The 14,678-nt window shown below is 42.5% G+C and overlaps 1 protein-coding gene across 3 annotated transcripts in view; it reads right to left on the reverse strand.

The window, feature by feature from the left end:
- CLYBL (citramalyl-CoA lyase) overlaps positions 1 to 14,678 on the reverse strand; it is a 160,318-nt gene that overhangs the window by 24,837 nt on the left and 120,803 nt on the right. For all 3 annotated transcript variants that reach the window (XM_080575943.1, XM_080575945.1, XM_080575944.1), the window contains exon 3: positions 1,926 to 2,114. In XM_080575943.1, the coding sequence (XP_080432069.1) occupies positions 1,926 to 2,114 (189 nt within the window). The remainder of the gene's footprint in view (positions 1 to 1,925; positions 2,115 to 14,678) is intronic.

Genomic DNA, 14,678 nt, shown 5'->3' on the forward strand with positions numbered 1-14,678 from the left:
AAAGTAAAAAAGTGCTACTGCGTTTATATTTTAGGTGCAAGTTAAAACAGTGGAGCTCTTCTTTTATTTTAAAATATTTTAAAAGTCACACTCCTGAGATTTTTGATGACTTTTGGTTTTTTTTGCAGGTAAACAAAAAATAAAGTTTAATTAAACATTGCCTCCCTTCCTCTTCCTTTAAAAAATTTGCAATAAGCACCGCTACAAAAGGTAACTAGTGGAGAAGTTTCAATTAATTTTTTTCAAAAGGAGACGATTAAATGTTTCCGGCCTGGTAAAGTGTTCATTTCAGGGAGAAGGGGGGAAAGAAGAAGGCGGAGGGAAGAAAACAAAGCTCGGGGAGGGGATGAAGTAGCAGGCCCCCGCAATTCTTTCAGTTCCCGTGCACACCCAATAGTGTGTTGGGAAGAATGCACACTGTTCGGGATTTGTGGGAGAATTGTCCCGCCACAAAGGAGGGAGAGTTACGCTTGTTATAGTCCAATAAGCCATGCCAGTCAAACAAGTACCCACACTAGGGACAAAAGGAGAGCAAGAGATTCTCACACAAAAGAAAACAAGTAAGCCCATCTTTTAGTTGTGCATCAGCCTCCAGGTTTTATGCTCCGCATAAATAAAAATGAGGGGGGAAAAATAAACAGCTTCTCTTAGGCTGGGAGCCTGGAAAAAAAAAAGCAGGCAGGAGCGAAGCCGCGGGATTTCTGAAACGAGCCCGCGTCATTAAGCGGAGCACGCTCTTTGTGCTCGAGGGCTCGGCCGGGCGGGAGGGGAGCATGGTGCCGACAGCAGGCATTGAGACAGCGGCAACGACGGCCGGCCCTGAGCCCCAAGGAGGGCTGGAAGGGGCCGGGGGACCCAGGGGTCCCACCTTCACCCTGGCCCAGAGCCCACTTCGTGGCAGCGAGTGCCCTGCCATTTCGAGGGCCCTGCCATTTTGGCAGCGTGAATTTTCGCGCGTGACGAGCTACGCCCGAGGCTCGCAGGGCTGGTTGAATCAAAAGTTGGGCCATGGGGACACTGCTGATGGCGGGGCTGACACGTTTGCTCGGGGTGCCATCGTGTATTGCCTTCAGAGTGCAACAGGGGCTCAGTACCACGCCGTGAAGAGGCCCTGACACATCTCACGGCCTGCCAGCATGGCCGGCCTTCCGGCTGCTCGGCCAGCGCCTCGCAAAAACAGCGGGCCCAAGCACGCAATGTTGCTCCTTTACGGGCACTGTGCAGAAATAATGGCATACCCAAACAAATGTCCCCCTTCTTGACAATTAAAACAATTACAGCGTAATTAGGCCTATTTCAAAGTTTTCTTAAGTAATTTGACATGCCAGCCATTTACATTTCAGGTTTTTATTGGCTGAAAAGTCAGTCATGAAACACAAACACACCTGTCAGCAATTAAAAAGGAAGAAATAGAGAACTGCTCAGGAAATAATATCTGTGCTAATTAAAAACACTAGTTAAAAGCTTCCTGTTTGTTCCTCCAGTTGCCCCAAGGAGTGACCTTCCCCCCCCAGCCCACTTTTTCACATGTTGCTAACATGTTTTCCCCATCTCCCGCTTACCAGGCATGTGGCTAAGGCACACGGCCGCAGACAAGCATTTCGCGTGGCAGAGTATCTAGACAAGAGTCAAGAGACCGATGCAGCCATTTTTGATAATATACTCTCTCATCAATATTGAGTCCTCATTGACTGCAGGAGAAATAAACCCCATGTTCTTTGCAAAGGTGAGATGCTCCACGTACACTTTTTGTTATAGCACATCTCACACACATTTAAACAGATGCATTTCCCAGTTACCTTACCCAAGCAACAACATTACATGGTATTTGAGTCACATCAGAGTCCTTCTCTCCACCTGGCTGAACTCTGCCCAACAGCTTCAGTCAAAAGCTACTACATTTTTGGTACACACATATTACTCACCCATCTTATTTCTTCGACATTTTCAACCTTTGGCAGCATCATGCTTGAAGGAAGGGTCTTGGACTGCAAAAGCGTCTCTAGATCTTCCTCTGCAAGGCCACTGGACACGGAGTTTATCCTAACACACTTCTCAGCATGGCCGAAGTCAAACTCTTCAAGTGTTTTCACAACTGTCAGTCTTGCTTCTCTCTGCAGTAAATACATATATATTTAAAGGCACCAAAAAAAAAAAGAATCTTATTTTCTATCAATGGAAAAGCATGCTGAGCAGAAAACTTGCAGAAGCAATGTGGAGAAAAAGCTAGACAGACAGTATATTTCTGTCCCCAACATGTCTGTCACTTCTGGTCTTTTATTAAAGCAGTCATCACCAGCACCTCGCAATTCTGCTTTTCTCATTTCTTTATAACTAGCAAATAAAGTTTTCATGTCTAAATATTTCTCCACCACCACTTGTAGAAAACATGACTTCTGTGTCCACTGTTACTGAACATGTCTAACAAATACAAGTCTGTATACTAACCATAATGTGTTGCGCTGTCTGTACTCACAAAAACAGAATGTTAATACACATGCATAAAGCAATTCATTTTTGTAATTCATCTTCATATTGCCTATGCTCAAATAGCATGGATGTCATTCCGTATAGATGTACATCTACTTCTATGGCTTTGCTACATAAATTTTCCTTTTCTACATGTATACAGAGCATATTAAAGCTCACAACAGAGTTCACAACTTGTCTGTGAAAATAACGCCAAAATAATTTGTAGATTTTCATGAACCATGTAAAAAGATATTCTCCTGCTGGCACAAAATAAAATCTCCAAAGATGCCTGCCATGGCCACTCACTATTTTTTGTGAATGTGAATTTGAAAGTCTGTTGAATATTTGATTTGCATTAAGAATACCTGGGTGCTTTTCTGAAATGCAACACTTTTACTGGCCTCAAGAAGAGGAGGGGCAGGGGCAGGAGAGCACTTGGGCTCCCCACTTCCTGCCCATTTCAGTTTCAGCAACAAATTCCTCCCACTTGCCAACAGCCCCTAACAAATTCTCATTGTCAAAATGAACGCTTATCAAAAGTAATTTCATTTGTGAAGAGCTTTTATGATCCTAATAAAACTTTAAAGCTCCTGAGTCGCAAATGTTAAGAAACAACTTTAACAATATGCAGTTGCTGGAGAGGGATTCTTTGCAAGAAAACAGGCAAACTCGGAGGGGAAAAAAATCATCAAAGTTAATACCCAGGCTAATACGAATCAGTGAGACAGCACATGATGGTAGAGTTAAACCAGACGGCTACAGATCTGCGCCTGCGGAGGGGCCAAAGAGGTTTCCAGAGGTGGTGGAAGCGAGGCAGTGGGAGGAACGGTGGTGTGTGGGTGTCGGGTCAGGGACCAGCGTCAGCCCACCCCAAACTCAGGGGCGGCTTGGGCTGTCCACAGCAAGGGTGCAGGGAGGCAATGGCAAGCACTGCACTAACTGGGTAAAGGAAAGGAATAAAGCCAATGAAATCTTCAGCTTGGGGCTGCTCTTCATGCTTCTCCAAAGGTTTGGCCCTCAATCGGAGAGACGCAAACAGCACATGTATGTACGCATCCCCGTGCTGCCATAAAGGGTTGTGTTTAGAGGTAATTTCTGTAAAATACAGCCCAAAATGTCATAACTGCTGTGAGTGGGCCATCAGGAAATACGTGCAAAGATGCCTGCAGTTCACTGCAACCAGGTGCAGTTCATCCGAATGTCGTGAACCAGCATGATGCTGTTGCTGCTTAGCACAAGTCCACCTCCTTGTCCTTCTCAGGTCAGCAGTGGCTGGTTCGGAGGCTGGGCCAAAAGTTTCTGCATGTGCTGCGGAGCGGTGGCTGAAGCACACTCTCCAAACCAATTTATGCTTTTAATTAAAGCCAGATTATCACCGTTTCAGCACACACTGATCCAATTTGCAAAATAAAGATCTCCCAAAATTATCCACTAAGGCAGCATCCAATTCCAACTGAAGGCACATCTCTAGAAAACTTGCAGTCAAATTCATTATGATTTTTTCAGATTATAATAATGAGCAGTAGACCATCTCATTAGCTATTTTTCTCCTCAGGCTGCAAACTCCCTTCCCAAAAAAGACAGATCGTGTCTTTCTAGGTATATTTCCATACAAAGCACTTATTAACAGGCTGTTGCTGTTATCAATTTACATAAACTAAATGTGCAGCCCTCTGGTACGTATCCCAAAAATAACCAACAACTTCACTGAATTTATACCAACCAACAAACATGGGGAGGGGGTTGTTGTTTTTTCCCATATTTTAATAGAAAATATGTTGCTATGTTAGTTAACACACCCATGCCATCTGTTGGGTTGAGAATTGATGCGGCTTCTTAGAGCCACTACATTTTAGATCTGTCTGCCTAGATACCCCAGGAACGGAAACGTCTCCTTTCCACGATAAACTCTTTCTAGTCGCTATAGTTTTTGAATCAGGATTCAATTGATATTTTCTAATTGTGGGACAGGCTGATAGGACCAAAGTCAGACCTCTTGAGGGGCCTGTCTCTGTGCCTCCCCTTCCTACAATGGGGAATATGCAACTGATGTTAGTGGGGTATATCATGTCCCCACCCAGGCTTCCAGTAAAACATATCATGGGTTAAAAAAAAAATAAATACTAAAACCTCTGACTAAATTAAAAATTTCCATGGATGAAAAGGAGATACCCTTTTGCCTCATTGTGCAATGAAACGTAGATGCTATTGTAATTGTAGGATGCACATGAAAGCCAAGATTTTAAACTAGTTAACCTACTTCAACACAGCAGTAGAGAAAAAAGCAGTAGTTGATACAATAACATTTTTGCTGCGGTAGGCACAAGAAAAAATGTATTTTCCAAACTGTGTGTAAGGTCCCTGATAAGACTGGTCAAATTTTTCAAGAACAGTAAAAGAAATAATTTACACCATTCTTCACCCTACAGCATCGGGCAACACTCTGTCCTGAATGGATAAAGAAATAAACCTGAATGTTAAACAAATGGGTCCACCCCAGGACAGTTGGGAACTGTGGCACCCCATTAGGTGCTGCAGGGGTTGGGCTCTTTATCAAGCTGAACAAGGGAGGAAGACAACAGGACTTCTATGGGAAACAGTGATGCCATTAAACTACATTCCGTTATTATATATCGTATGCTAACATTATTAAAAACCGCTAAATACGCTACTCATGCTGGAAAACCCATTGGGAACAAATATTGGTCAATGCGGCTCGTTTTGTATCTCATAGGAGGATGCAGGAAGATTTTCATTCCCGCGTGCAGCTACGCCAACTGGGGAAGACAGAAGCTTTGGTGATGCAGCATTGCAGACGAATCAACTGCCACCAGGACACACAGACACCAAAATTAAAGATGGGAATACGCGTATAGTGGGCTCAATTGGCACCCATTAAACCTAATCACTACTCATCCTCACGAGTTGCTAGCTTTGAATTATCAAATCTGCAAAGAAAACAACATCCGTCCACTTTTACACTCCAGTGGAAGAGGTGGTCCCTCGCGGCGGGGCTGCGCAGTCTCGCCATCTGGAGAATAAATCGAGTGTGAAGTACAGTATAGTTTGGGACCAAGCTCCGTGGCGGCAGCCCAGCAGCGAGTTCATTAGTTCCAAACTTGCAGGGATTAGTGCAGTGTCGGGGCTACTGTCGGGTGGGAGCAGGCAGGCAGAGCGCGAGACTTGGGGAAGGAGGCGGCGGCAGCAAAGGAGCCCCTCGGGCGTGCTAATGAAACAACGAAGTACAAGCACACCTAAATAGGTGCCTTAAGTTACAGCATCAGTATCTTCCCCTGGCATCCGAATCGGTACCTTTCCTTCTTTTTTATTTTTCTTTCTTTAAGTTACAGTCAACACACCGGAATTTCCGCTCTGAGACAGAAGGGATGGCACAGGAGCGGAAGCTCAGCCACCCACTCACCACAGACACGCTGTTAATAAAGAAATAATGAAACAAAGACATTCAGAATAATACCGTTTTTGGTACAGGAACAGTAGAGAGAAATTACATTTCCTTCTCTCTTTTCAAAGCGGTAAGACACCCCACAAACCAGTTTTTGAGCATGGTGCTTCCCAGAACTGCCTGATTTTGAGGAGAGTGGGGAAGAGGCGCACACACACAAATATCCCTTCTTCCACTTGAGCTGTATCTATTCCGCTTCATGTTTCTTGCATGTTCTTACCCTTTTGTTTCTCAAGACCTCCAGGTCTTAATGTAAAGATAGTGGGTATACTCAAAGGTATGCGTATGTATGGACCTCATCCTTCTAACATCTTTTCGTAATAACTCTTCATATAGAAATGTAAATACATGATGCGCTACAATGGCAGTCTAGAATATATCATCCCCATGGCCATAATAAGTTTGCATGTCTCAAATGGCAGAGGAAAAATTAATTACTATAATCACAATTCAAGTTATTTTTTGTGACAGGTCTGACATGATAAAAACATACAATTATGTGTTAATGTTACTTCCCTGGAGTGGTTTGTTTACAGAGCTTGACATTGCCGAATCTTTTGTCACTTATATTAGTGCGTACACTACAAATGCATCTCTCAAACAAGATTCTGCAAAAGTGCACATATATACCCACAAAGGATTTCTGGGCAAAATCGAGTTTTTGCAGAGGGAAATCCTGAAATATTTTACATTCTTAGTCTCCATCATGAATTTATGATGCCATAGAGAATGATATTTCATTTAGTTTCAAATTCACAAATCAGTTTGGCAAGAGAAAATAAAAAATACATTTGTTTTTAAGGAAACAAAGAAAACTGTAAATGCAGAACAGAATGTTGCTGAGAACAGGAGGTACTTGATTCATAGCTGTTTGCTACTTTATATGTATTAGATACTTGTAAGAACAAATCTTTAAAATGGCAAATAGTTATTTCTAGTTAGTCTTGTTAGACTGAAAAAAAATGTAAAAATACGTACATTGCAAATCCTTCAGGAAGCTGTTATTGAATCACTTCTTATGGTACCTTCTAGACCAGAGTATTACTTGAGTTTTTAAAGACTTATGAAGTTTTAAAACACATTTTATTTTGGTTCAACAGGGAACACTCCAAAACCAACATGTAACCCTAAAGGAAACAAGGGGCAGAAGTGGGGAGGGGGAATAAGACCCCCATCGTGTGTGCCTGTATTTCCCCTCTGCAGTTTAGGCATACATGCATTTTAGCATGCTGCAAGGGTCTGATTTTTCTGCTACTCTTTCCTGAAATCTTTGAATTCTTTCTTTAAAAATTATTTGGTCTATTCAAGCCTTTTCTTTTTTGCACAATCCTTTTTCACTTTTCTGAAAGAGAGACTCTTCGTAACATAATGAGTCATCTAACTCTGTGCATCTCCAGCATCTGCTGCTTTTCTCTCTGCTCTGCTAATTGTCTTTACATGCAGTACATGGTCTATCAACACTGAAATGAAGCAAACTACTTCAGCAGCCAGTGTTAGAAACCAAGCTGCAATTTAATTATGCTCTGCTGAGGAATATTAACTCCTTTCCCCGTTTTCCTAGAAGTTTTATTTAAGGTCTAGGAATGCATCACTGCACCTATCACCAAAATTTCTCCTGTATTTTCTAGAGGACAAGATCACTTTAAGCTGTTTATGAATATCTGGGAGCTGCTTGCTGCCATGCACCCTTAGCAAGCCTCTCCCCTCCTCCCTCTACCAGCGTGGACAATGTGGATCCTTAAGATCCATCATCTGATGTCCAATGTCATCAGAGTTGGACAACTTCCACACGCGATGACTGGGCGATGGCTTGGCTCCAGATGCCAGGAAGGTGGGGAACCAGAGGACCAGACCCTGAGCTCCCCCCAGCCAGCAGCCCCGGACCCAGAGCTGGTGACTCCCCGTAGAGCTTTACAGATGCGAGCAGCGCATTTCTGCTGTGCCGGGGTATCTGGGATGCATACGTTAGTGCAAGAGCAAGATATTTTTACAAGTTGTGTCTAAGATATTTTTGGAGTTGCATGTATCTTGCAGAAATTTAACTAGAGGCTGCTAGAATGAATTGGCGCGTAGGAATACTCATGTAATCTGAGGGCTTAGCGTAAATCTGTTTGTAGTAAAAATAATACAGCATGCTGTGTGTGTATACATAGACACAGAGACAGACTTATACCTTAAGACTATGTGTACAGAGAAGGTTTTTTAATGACAGTACCATATACAACAGCTCCAATAAAAGTAAATTTTGTGCATGTACGTAGGCAGCTATTCTTCTGTCTGCCAACTTTTATAAACACTTTCAAAAGATATGTAAACAACCTTTCAATTAAGACAAATCAAGCTAACACTAATTTAAGCTGGCTGCAAGATGTAGTCTCTTTACTTTTTTCCCTGGCTTTCTGAGGATTCTTTTTGTTTTGTGACACATTAGCATCACAAACGAAAATTCTTTAGAAGCATTAGTGTTAATTAGTCTTCCTGGACCGTCCGAATGAGCTATTGCATGATGAAATGAGACCACAAAATATCCAATCTGATGTAATCAATGAAAAAAAAAGAGCTATGTGTTTCTTTCATCCAGCGCATGAACTTAATTGTATGTTATAGCTATTTTTTATTGAAAAATATTTTAGTTTAAGATGCATTTTCTTGGTAATAAATAATTGTGAAAAATGTTTACAATTAAGTGTCAATTTTTGTATTTTTATAAATGTATCTTTTTGCTAATGCTGATAATGAAATACAAAACTGTCCACCAAAAGTATGTGACTTTAGCAAATTATCAATTCCTGTTCAGCCGCTGATTTCAGGAGAGGTGATTCTAAGTGAGATATGCATCAAACGTTTTGAAGATCAACAAATGTGTACCATCAGAAGTGTCATTTAATTATGGCTCCAATTATTTAATAAATTATTCTGAAAAAAAAATTAAGACAAATAAGGCAAATATCAAAAAAGAAGAATGTTAAAGGCAAGCTAAGGGAAAATAAAAGCTTATCAGGAAGAAAACAACTGAGAGCCTGTACCCAGAGAAAGGTGGGGAAAAGTCTTCTAGATTAAAAAGTACTCCTCAAACTGTAAGATCATTCTTGAGCAGAAAGAAAGGAAGGCCAAAGGCTTATGCCTGCTTGGATAGAAAGAGCCAGTGTCCATCCCGAGGTGCTCAGAGTCCCCTAGGAACACAGAAGGCATTAAGAAAAAATCAGGTAAACTGCATTATGGCTTCTCCATCCTTCCTCTTTTCTTGAAGAGACTTTAACGATCTGTCCACAGTCTCAATAAAAGGAGGGAGTTTAGAGAGAAAATTTGGAACATTTTTTTTGATTTATGCAAATACTGATTAACAGCTCTTATCTCACTTATCTGCATTAGTAAGCTAAGAAGTTAGTATTTTTTATGCGATCAGAATCCTACAGAGCTCCTGAAGTCCAAGAGTTTACAGGTCATGACCACAGTAAAATCATGCTTCTGTAAAAAAACTGTGATCATTTTCAAACTCCATCTTAAAGTTGAAGGTTGTCACTTTGTAGATGTGTGTCCATGCAATGCATTTAGCACAGGATTTATGACACCAACTGCTCTGCAGGTGTCATACGCTACGCAACACGCCCCCAGGAGGCCCTCCCACCAGGTGAGTTCTTGCACCATCTAAAAGAGAAGTCCTTAAACCACATTCCATGGGCAGCTTTTTAAAGCAGAGGTTACCTCATGCAGTCCTGCACTTCCTTGTGAGATCATGTGAATTGTCTCAATTTCTGTTTATGGACCCCCTGAGAAAATCGACACCATCAGGTAACTTGGCTCCCAACTCCACCTGAAGATCTTGGACCCCAACTGTCTGAAAGACAGAGCTACTCATTTATATCCATCCTCTCCTTTGGAGCAGCAAACCACGTCGTTTCTCCAAACCAAAATGAAGGTGTGGTTTCACAGATGGGTCTCTGCAGGGATCGTGCCCCAAAAGAAGTATGGGCAGGACTGCACCGAGTTCAGCTCTCTGCTCAGTCCTGAGGCGGTGCTCCAGCGAGGCCTGCACACCTCCAACCGCTCACACGTGCCACCTTATCATGCAAGACATATCCTCAGCTAAACAATAAAAAAATACCATGTTGATATGGCTCACTGCTCCTGCTACTTCAGCTGCTGGAACTGAGGAAAAAACACAGAACAGTGATTACACTGTAGGTCCCTCAAAGTCCCATCTTGCGTCATGGAGTGATGCAGAGCCACGTGCCACCGCAGTCAGCCTGCTCTGGAGGGTTGTCCCTACGCAAGGTGGCCCCTCAGCCCCACCAGGCGAGGGCACTGGGGATCGCTCCTCGGACCAGGTGCATTTAGCATTGTTAAGTAGCCCATAATTGCAGTAATGACTTCCATGGGAGAATAATGTTAGGAGAGCATGAACACAATTTTAGATGTCTTTAAGTTTAGAAGCTTGAAAGAAGTGGATGCCAGAAGCACTGAATAGAAAGCTCTCCATGGGGTTGTTCAACACAGGAAACTTTGATCTCACAAGCTTCGCACTAAATCGACACAACTCTTGCCTTCCCACAACGCAAACCTGTTTTATACACGTATTTCTCAGCCAGTACTTACCTTAATGAACACCCACCTCACTATCCTGGATTTTACCAGAGTTCCTTCCTCTTTCCCTACTAGAAGGGCTGCCTTCGCTTGGACAGGTGTCCGCGGTGAGTCAAGGAGCCCAAAAATCCCACTCCACCCCAAAGGCAGATTTTAGCACCTCCTGTAGGCAGCATTTTCTCAGATGCTCCTAATGACGTGAGGAAGCCAGTTACAGCTTGCTGTTCGCTCTTGGCAGCGTCCCCGAAGGATGGGCAGCAGTACAAAAGCAACTGCACCCCCTTCTTCTCACCCACCCCCCCGAAGTGGGAGAGGGGAAGCAGCGCCAGAATGCCACATCCCGCACGTCCCTGACTCGGCAGCGACTAGCTGAGACAGAGACTGAGCCCTCGTATATAAAATAAGATTATGACTCATGTATTCACGGCAAGGAGTGGGGACCTTTTGGAAATGACTTCAGTTGTTTTCTGTGGTCTGAACCCAATCCGAGGATGCGAATTTGTCCCTGCCTAGACCTATGATCAGTGTTAAAGAAACTGTGATTTTTCTCCTGTTTGAAAGAGGCACCTGAGGAGGTGGTTATTTTCTAGGTCAAATCTCCCCTGTGCTAATCCTATGGTCACAGTATTTGTACATTACTAATAGATGAATTGTACATTACTGGTGCAATATAATACACATCTTCATAGACACGTAGAGAAGAAACCTTAATTATTTATTGGTGTTCTTCGAAACCTTTTTAAGCTCCTCATTTAGATATTCCTGATTGCAGCGGAACAAATTACTGGAACTTGTGGCATTTCTTTTCCCTCACTGTATTTTTTTTTTCTCATGAAATCAATTATTTTTAATGCTGGGCTGGCTGAGAAGGTGCTCCGCAGTGGGGCTTCTGGAATATCTGCAAAATTTAAAGTCAGGTTGGTGCATATTTCCCAATCAAAGCATAAGATAAATCAATTCGTGTTTATTTCTGCAAGAACTAAGCAGTCCCTACCCTCTCGTGCTTTTTCCCACTCCATGCCCCATTTTTCCCCCATGCAAGAGCTTTCAGTGCAGCTGTTTCTCAAACCAAGACGCAAACTGGATCACAGAGCAATCACACTCGATAAACTTGGTTTTACTTTATTTCTGTGTAGGGAATTAGGATTTTTTTTAAAAAACAAACAATTTCAGCATTACCACTTACAGCATGGCCATACAAAAACTGCATTGCTGCAAGCAAGGGGGCTGCAAAGGATGACAATAAGCAGCCACGAGGGGCAACACGGAAACTTCTTTAGCTGTTTTTGTTTTCTTCCTGCAGCACAGCTGTCCTTGAAGAACCAGAGCCAGCCAGCTCATCACCCACGATTTCACTTCTTTCATGCTAATGAGGAGGGTAGCAGGTAGGATTCAAGCAAGTGCCTGCACCCCATAACAATCATCACTAAGAGCCCCCGTTCTTATATCCACACTTAATTACCCATACCATTACCTCAGCAGAGCTGATGCAGGGCACCTTGTTAAATCATTGATTACTTGACTACCACAACTATTGCCTTAAGTTAGGTTGCTCCTTCCATAACCTCTTTTCCAGACTTGAGCATGAGGGCTCCTTCACCTGTGTTTCCATCACCTACTGATAGATCCACCCAAGTCCAAGTCCCACATGGATTTAACCTACTTCAAGCAGTCTGTCAGGCTTGGAGCTCAGATCCTTTGTCTGGCTCATCACATATTTTTTTCTCACTTTTTGGACAATGATTCTGTCAAATGCAATGCCGATACAAGACTAATAAAATGGGTTCGGACCATTTTTAAATACACATAAGAAATGTTGGGGCCAGCCCGAACCCTGCCTTGGTGCCAATTTAGCTGTGAATTTAGTTAGCACCAATAACATTAAGTTAATGTAAAACTTTGGCATGCGTTTGTTTGCCAAAATGCTGAGAGCACTATAATTTCTTTTCCTGCGTGAATGAACTATATGGGCAACCAGGATTTTACGGCAGTATAATTGCATTTGTATAGTACATTCATATAGCTACTTTATTTTTTCTAATATTATTTTAAAACCATCAATGATAAAATGGCATTCAGTATTCACAAATTTGACACCCATTAAGTTATCATTTTTACTTGCATTGTCCCAACTTACTTTCCTGTTGTGTAACTGTCTGGACTAAATACGTATTCAGCAATTTTTTGCCCCTTTGATTTGATGTGAATCTTCCTGATTTGAACAGAGAACTACGAAAACAGATTCATGAAAGTGTGTCCTACTTACCTAACAAATACTTTTTAACGGAAACTGTTCTCTACTTGGCTAACCTGCTTACCCTTTTGACTGCCCCGGTCACAGTGTGCCCCAACCATCTCCAGAAGTGCCCCTGCTCCACCTGTTAATTCTGAGACACTGAGACACCATCCCCACGAGCATGTTTGTGGTGCTTGTGCTGTCTATTGCTAGTTAACGTGTCTTTGCTTTCACTTGGGATGGGGACATGACCAGTACGGGCCAAAGTGGCCCTCTAACCTCTTGTCAAGGGTTTGCTCAACATCTAGAGAACTTCACTTATTTTCTGAGGGTGAAACGCACAGTGACATTGGTGCTGTTCTCCTTTACCTATCAGTGAGTTCCTTACCCATGTCTCTCCCCACTCTGATGGCCAAATGGACTCCCTAGGAAGTCTCCTCTTCAGAGGCAGTAGGTTTCTGCAGCATGGGCACACAAACAGGCCTGTTGTCCCTCTTGAGCCCACTGGACTACTCCAAAGCCAAGGGTGCTGTACCAGGTACATCAGTACCAGGAAAGCATTGTAAAATGTGTATCTTACCAAAGTGTCTTTCTTTTCTGGTTCCTTATTTGAACTATCATCTTCCCAAGTGGGCTTCAGACCCCTGGCATTCTCTTCAAAACGATTAACAAGGTTTTAAAGTCCCCTCTGCTATTTGTCATAAGTCTTCAGGCGTATTAAAGCTTTCTACTTCCTTTTTATTTTCTTGAAAAATGTTAAGTTGCATTATTTTAAAATTACTGGTGTTCATCACTTCATTATATTTATTAATATTATATATTTTTTAAATCCTGTGTCCCTTCATGCTCTCAGCATCACCTTTTCCAATATAAACCTCATTTCCAACTGAGTGATTTGATCTTTGCTTTAAGATAATTTTTCATCTGTTGCTTACTTGGCTTAATTTCTTCTTGACCAGGTTTCACAGCTTCAGATTCTGTGTTGGCAGTTTCTTGGCCAGTTTTCATTTCCTGTTGACCAGATAAAATCTCTGCCAGTATGGAAGCTAAGTCCTCTATCGCTGCCCAAGCAAGAATCAAGCATGCTGAATCTACACTTAGTATACACTTAATATAAATCTACAGTAAATACAAATCTAATCCTCTTTGGAATTATCATCCACCCCAACATAAGCTTTGCCACATTTTGTGAGTGCTTATGAATATTAATTAATTATTCTAGCCCACTTGCATGCATGTTTGTAAATAGACGGCTATTAGGATAATTAAAATAACAAGACAACAGTATCAAAATGGCTTCAGTCCACTTGATCACCAGCAGCGGTATAAATACGTATTTTTAAGAACACTGCTTCTCCCTGTGTTTCTCAGGACAGGTGACCGTTCAACCCCATCTGCAGGCAGACCTACTTTCTGGCTATTATAGCTTAACACCTATATGCAGACTTGCCGCAGAGCCCCAGGCAGGTTGAGCCCCATTGTCCTACACACCATTCAACTTAACACAAACCCCTGATCTATCCACAAAGTTCAGCTCAGCATTTTTATCCTGAACAATGGGGAAGCAAGGAGGATAGCCGAATATTTTAACCTCTGTTTTGCCTACGTAGTCCTCGTCCACCAGTGGTTTGCAGCACTGGAGCCAAACCTCTTGTATGCGATTGCTTTCACAACACCTTCCCCCTGCTGACAAGGCTATGATGAGTTAGGGGCACTGTTTGCTGGTATCCTAATCTGTGTTTTAAATGGAGCTTTCTCTTGGGAGATGCCCTTTCTATCATCCATATAACTCCTTTTGCTCCATCTCTCCGTGCCTTAGGATGCTGTGGCACGCTCTCTGGGCTGACCACGGGACAAAATTCGTACAACGTGTTCTTCTGCAGTCCCATCTCCCAAGGATCACCTCCTCCTGTCAAGCTGTGG

This window comes from Anser brachyrhynchus (assembly GCF_964034855.1).
Source record: "Anser brachyrhynchus genome assembly, chromosome: 1".
NCBI classification, from domain to species: Eukaryota; Metazoa; Chordata; class Aves; order Anseriformes; family Anatidae; genus Anser; species Anser brachyrhynchus.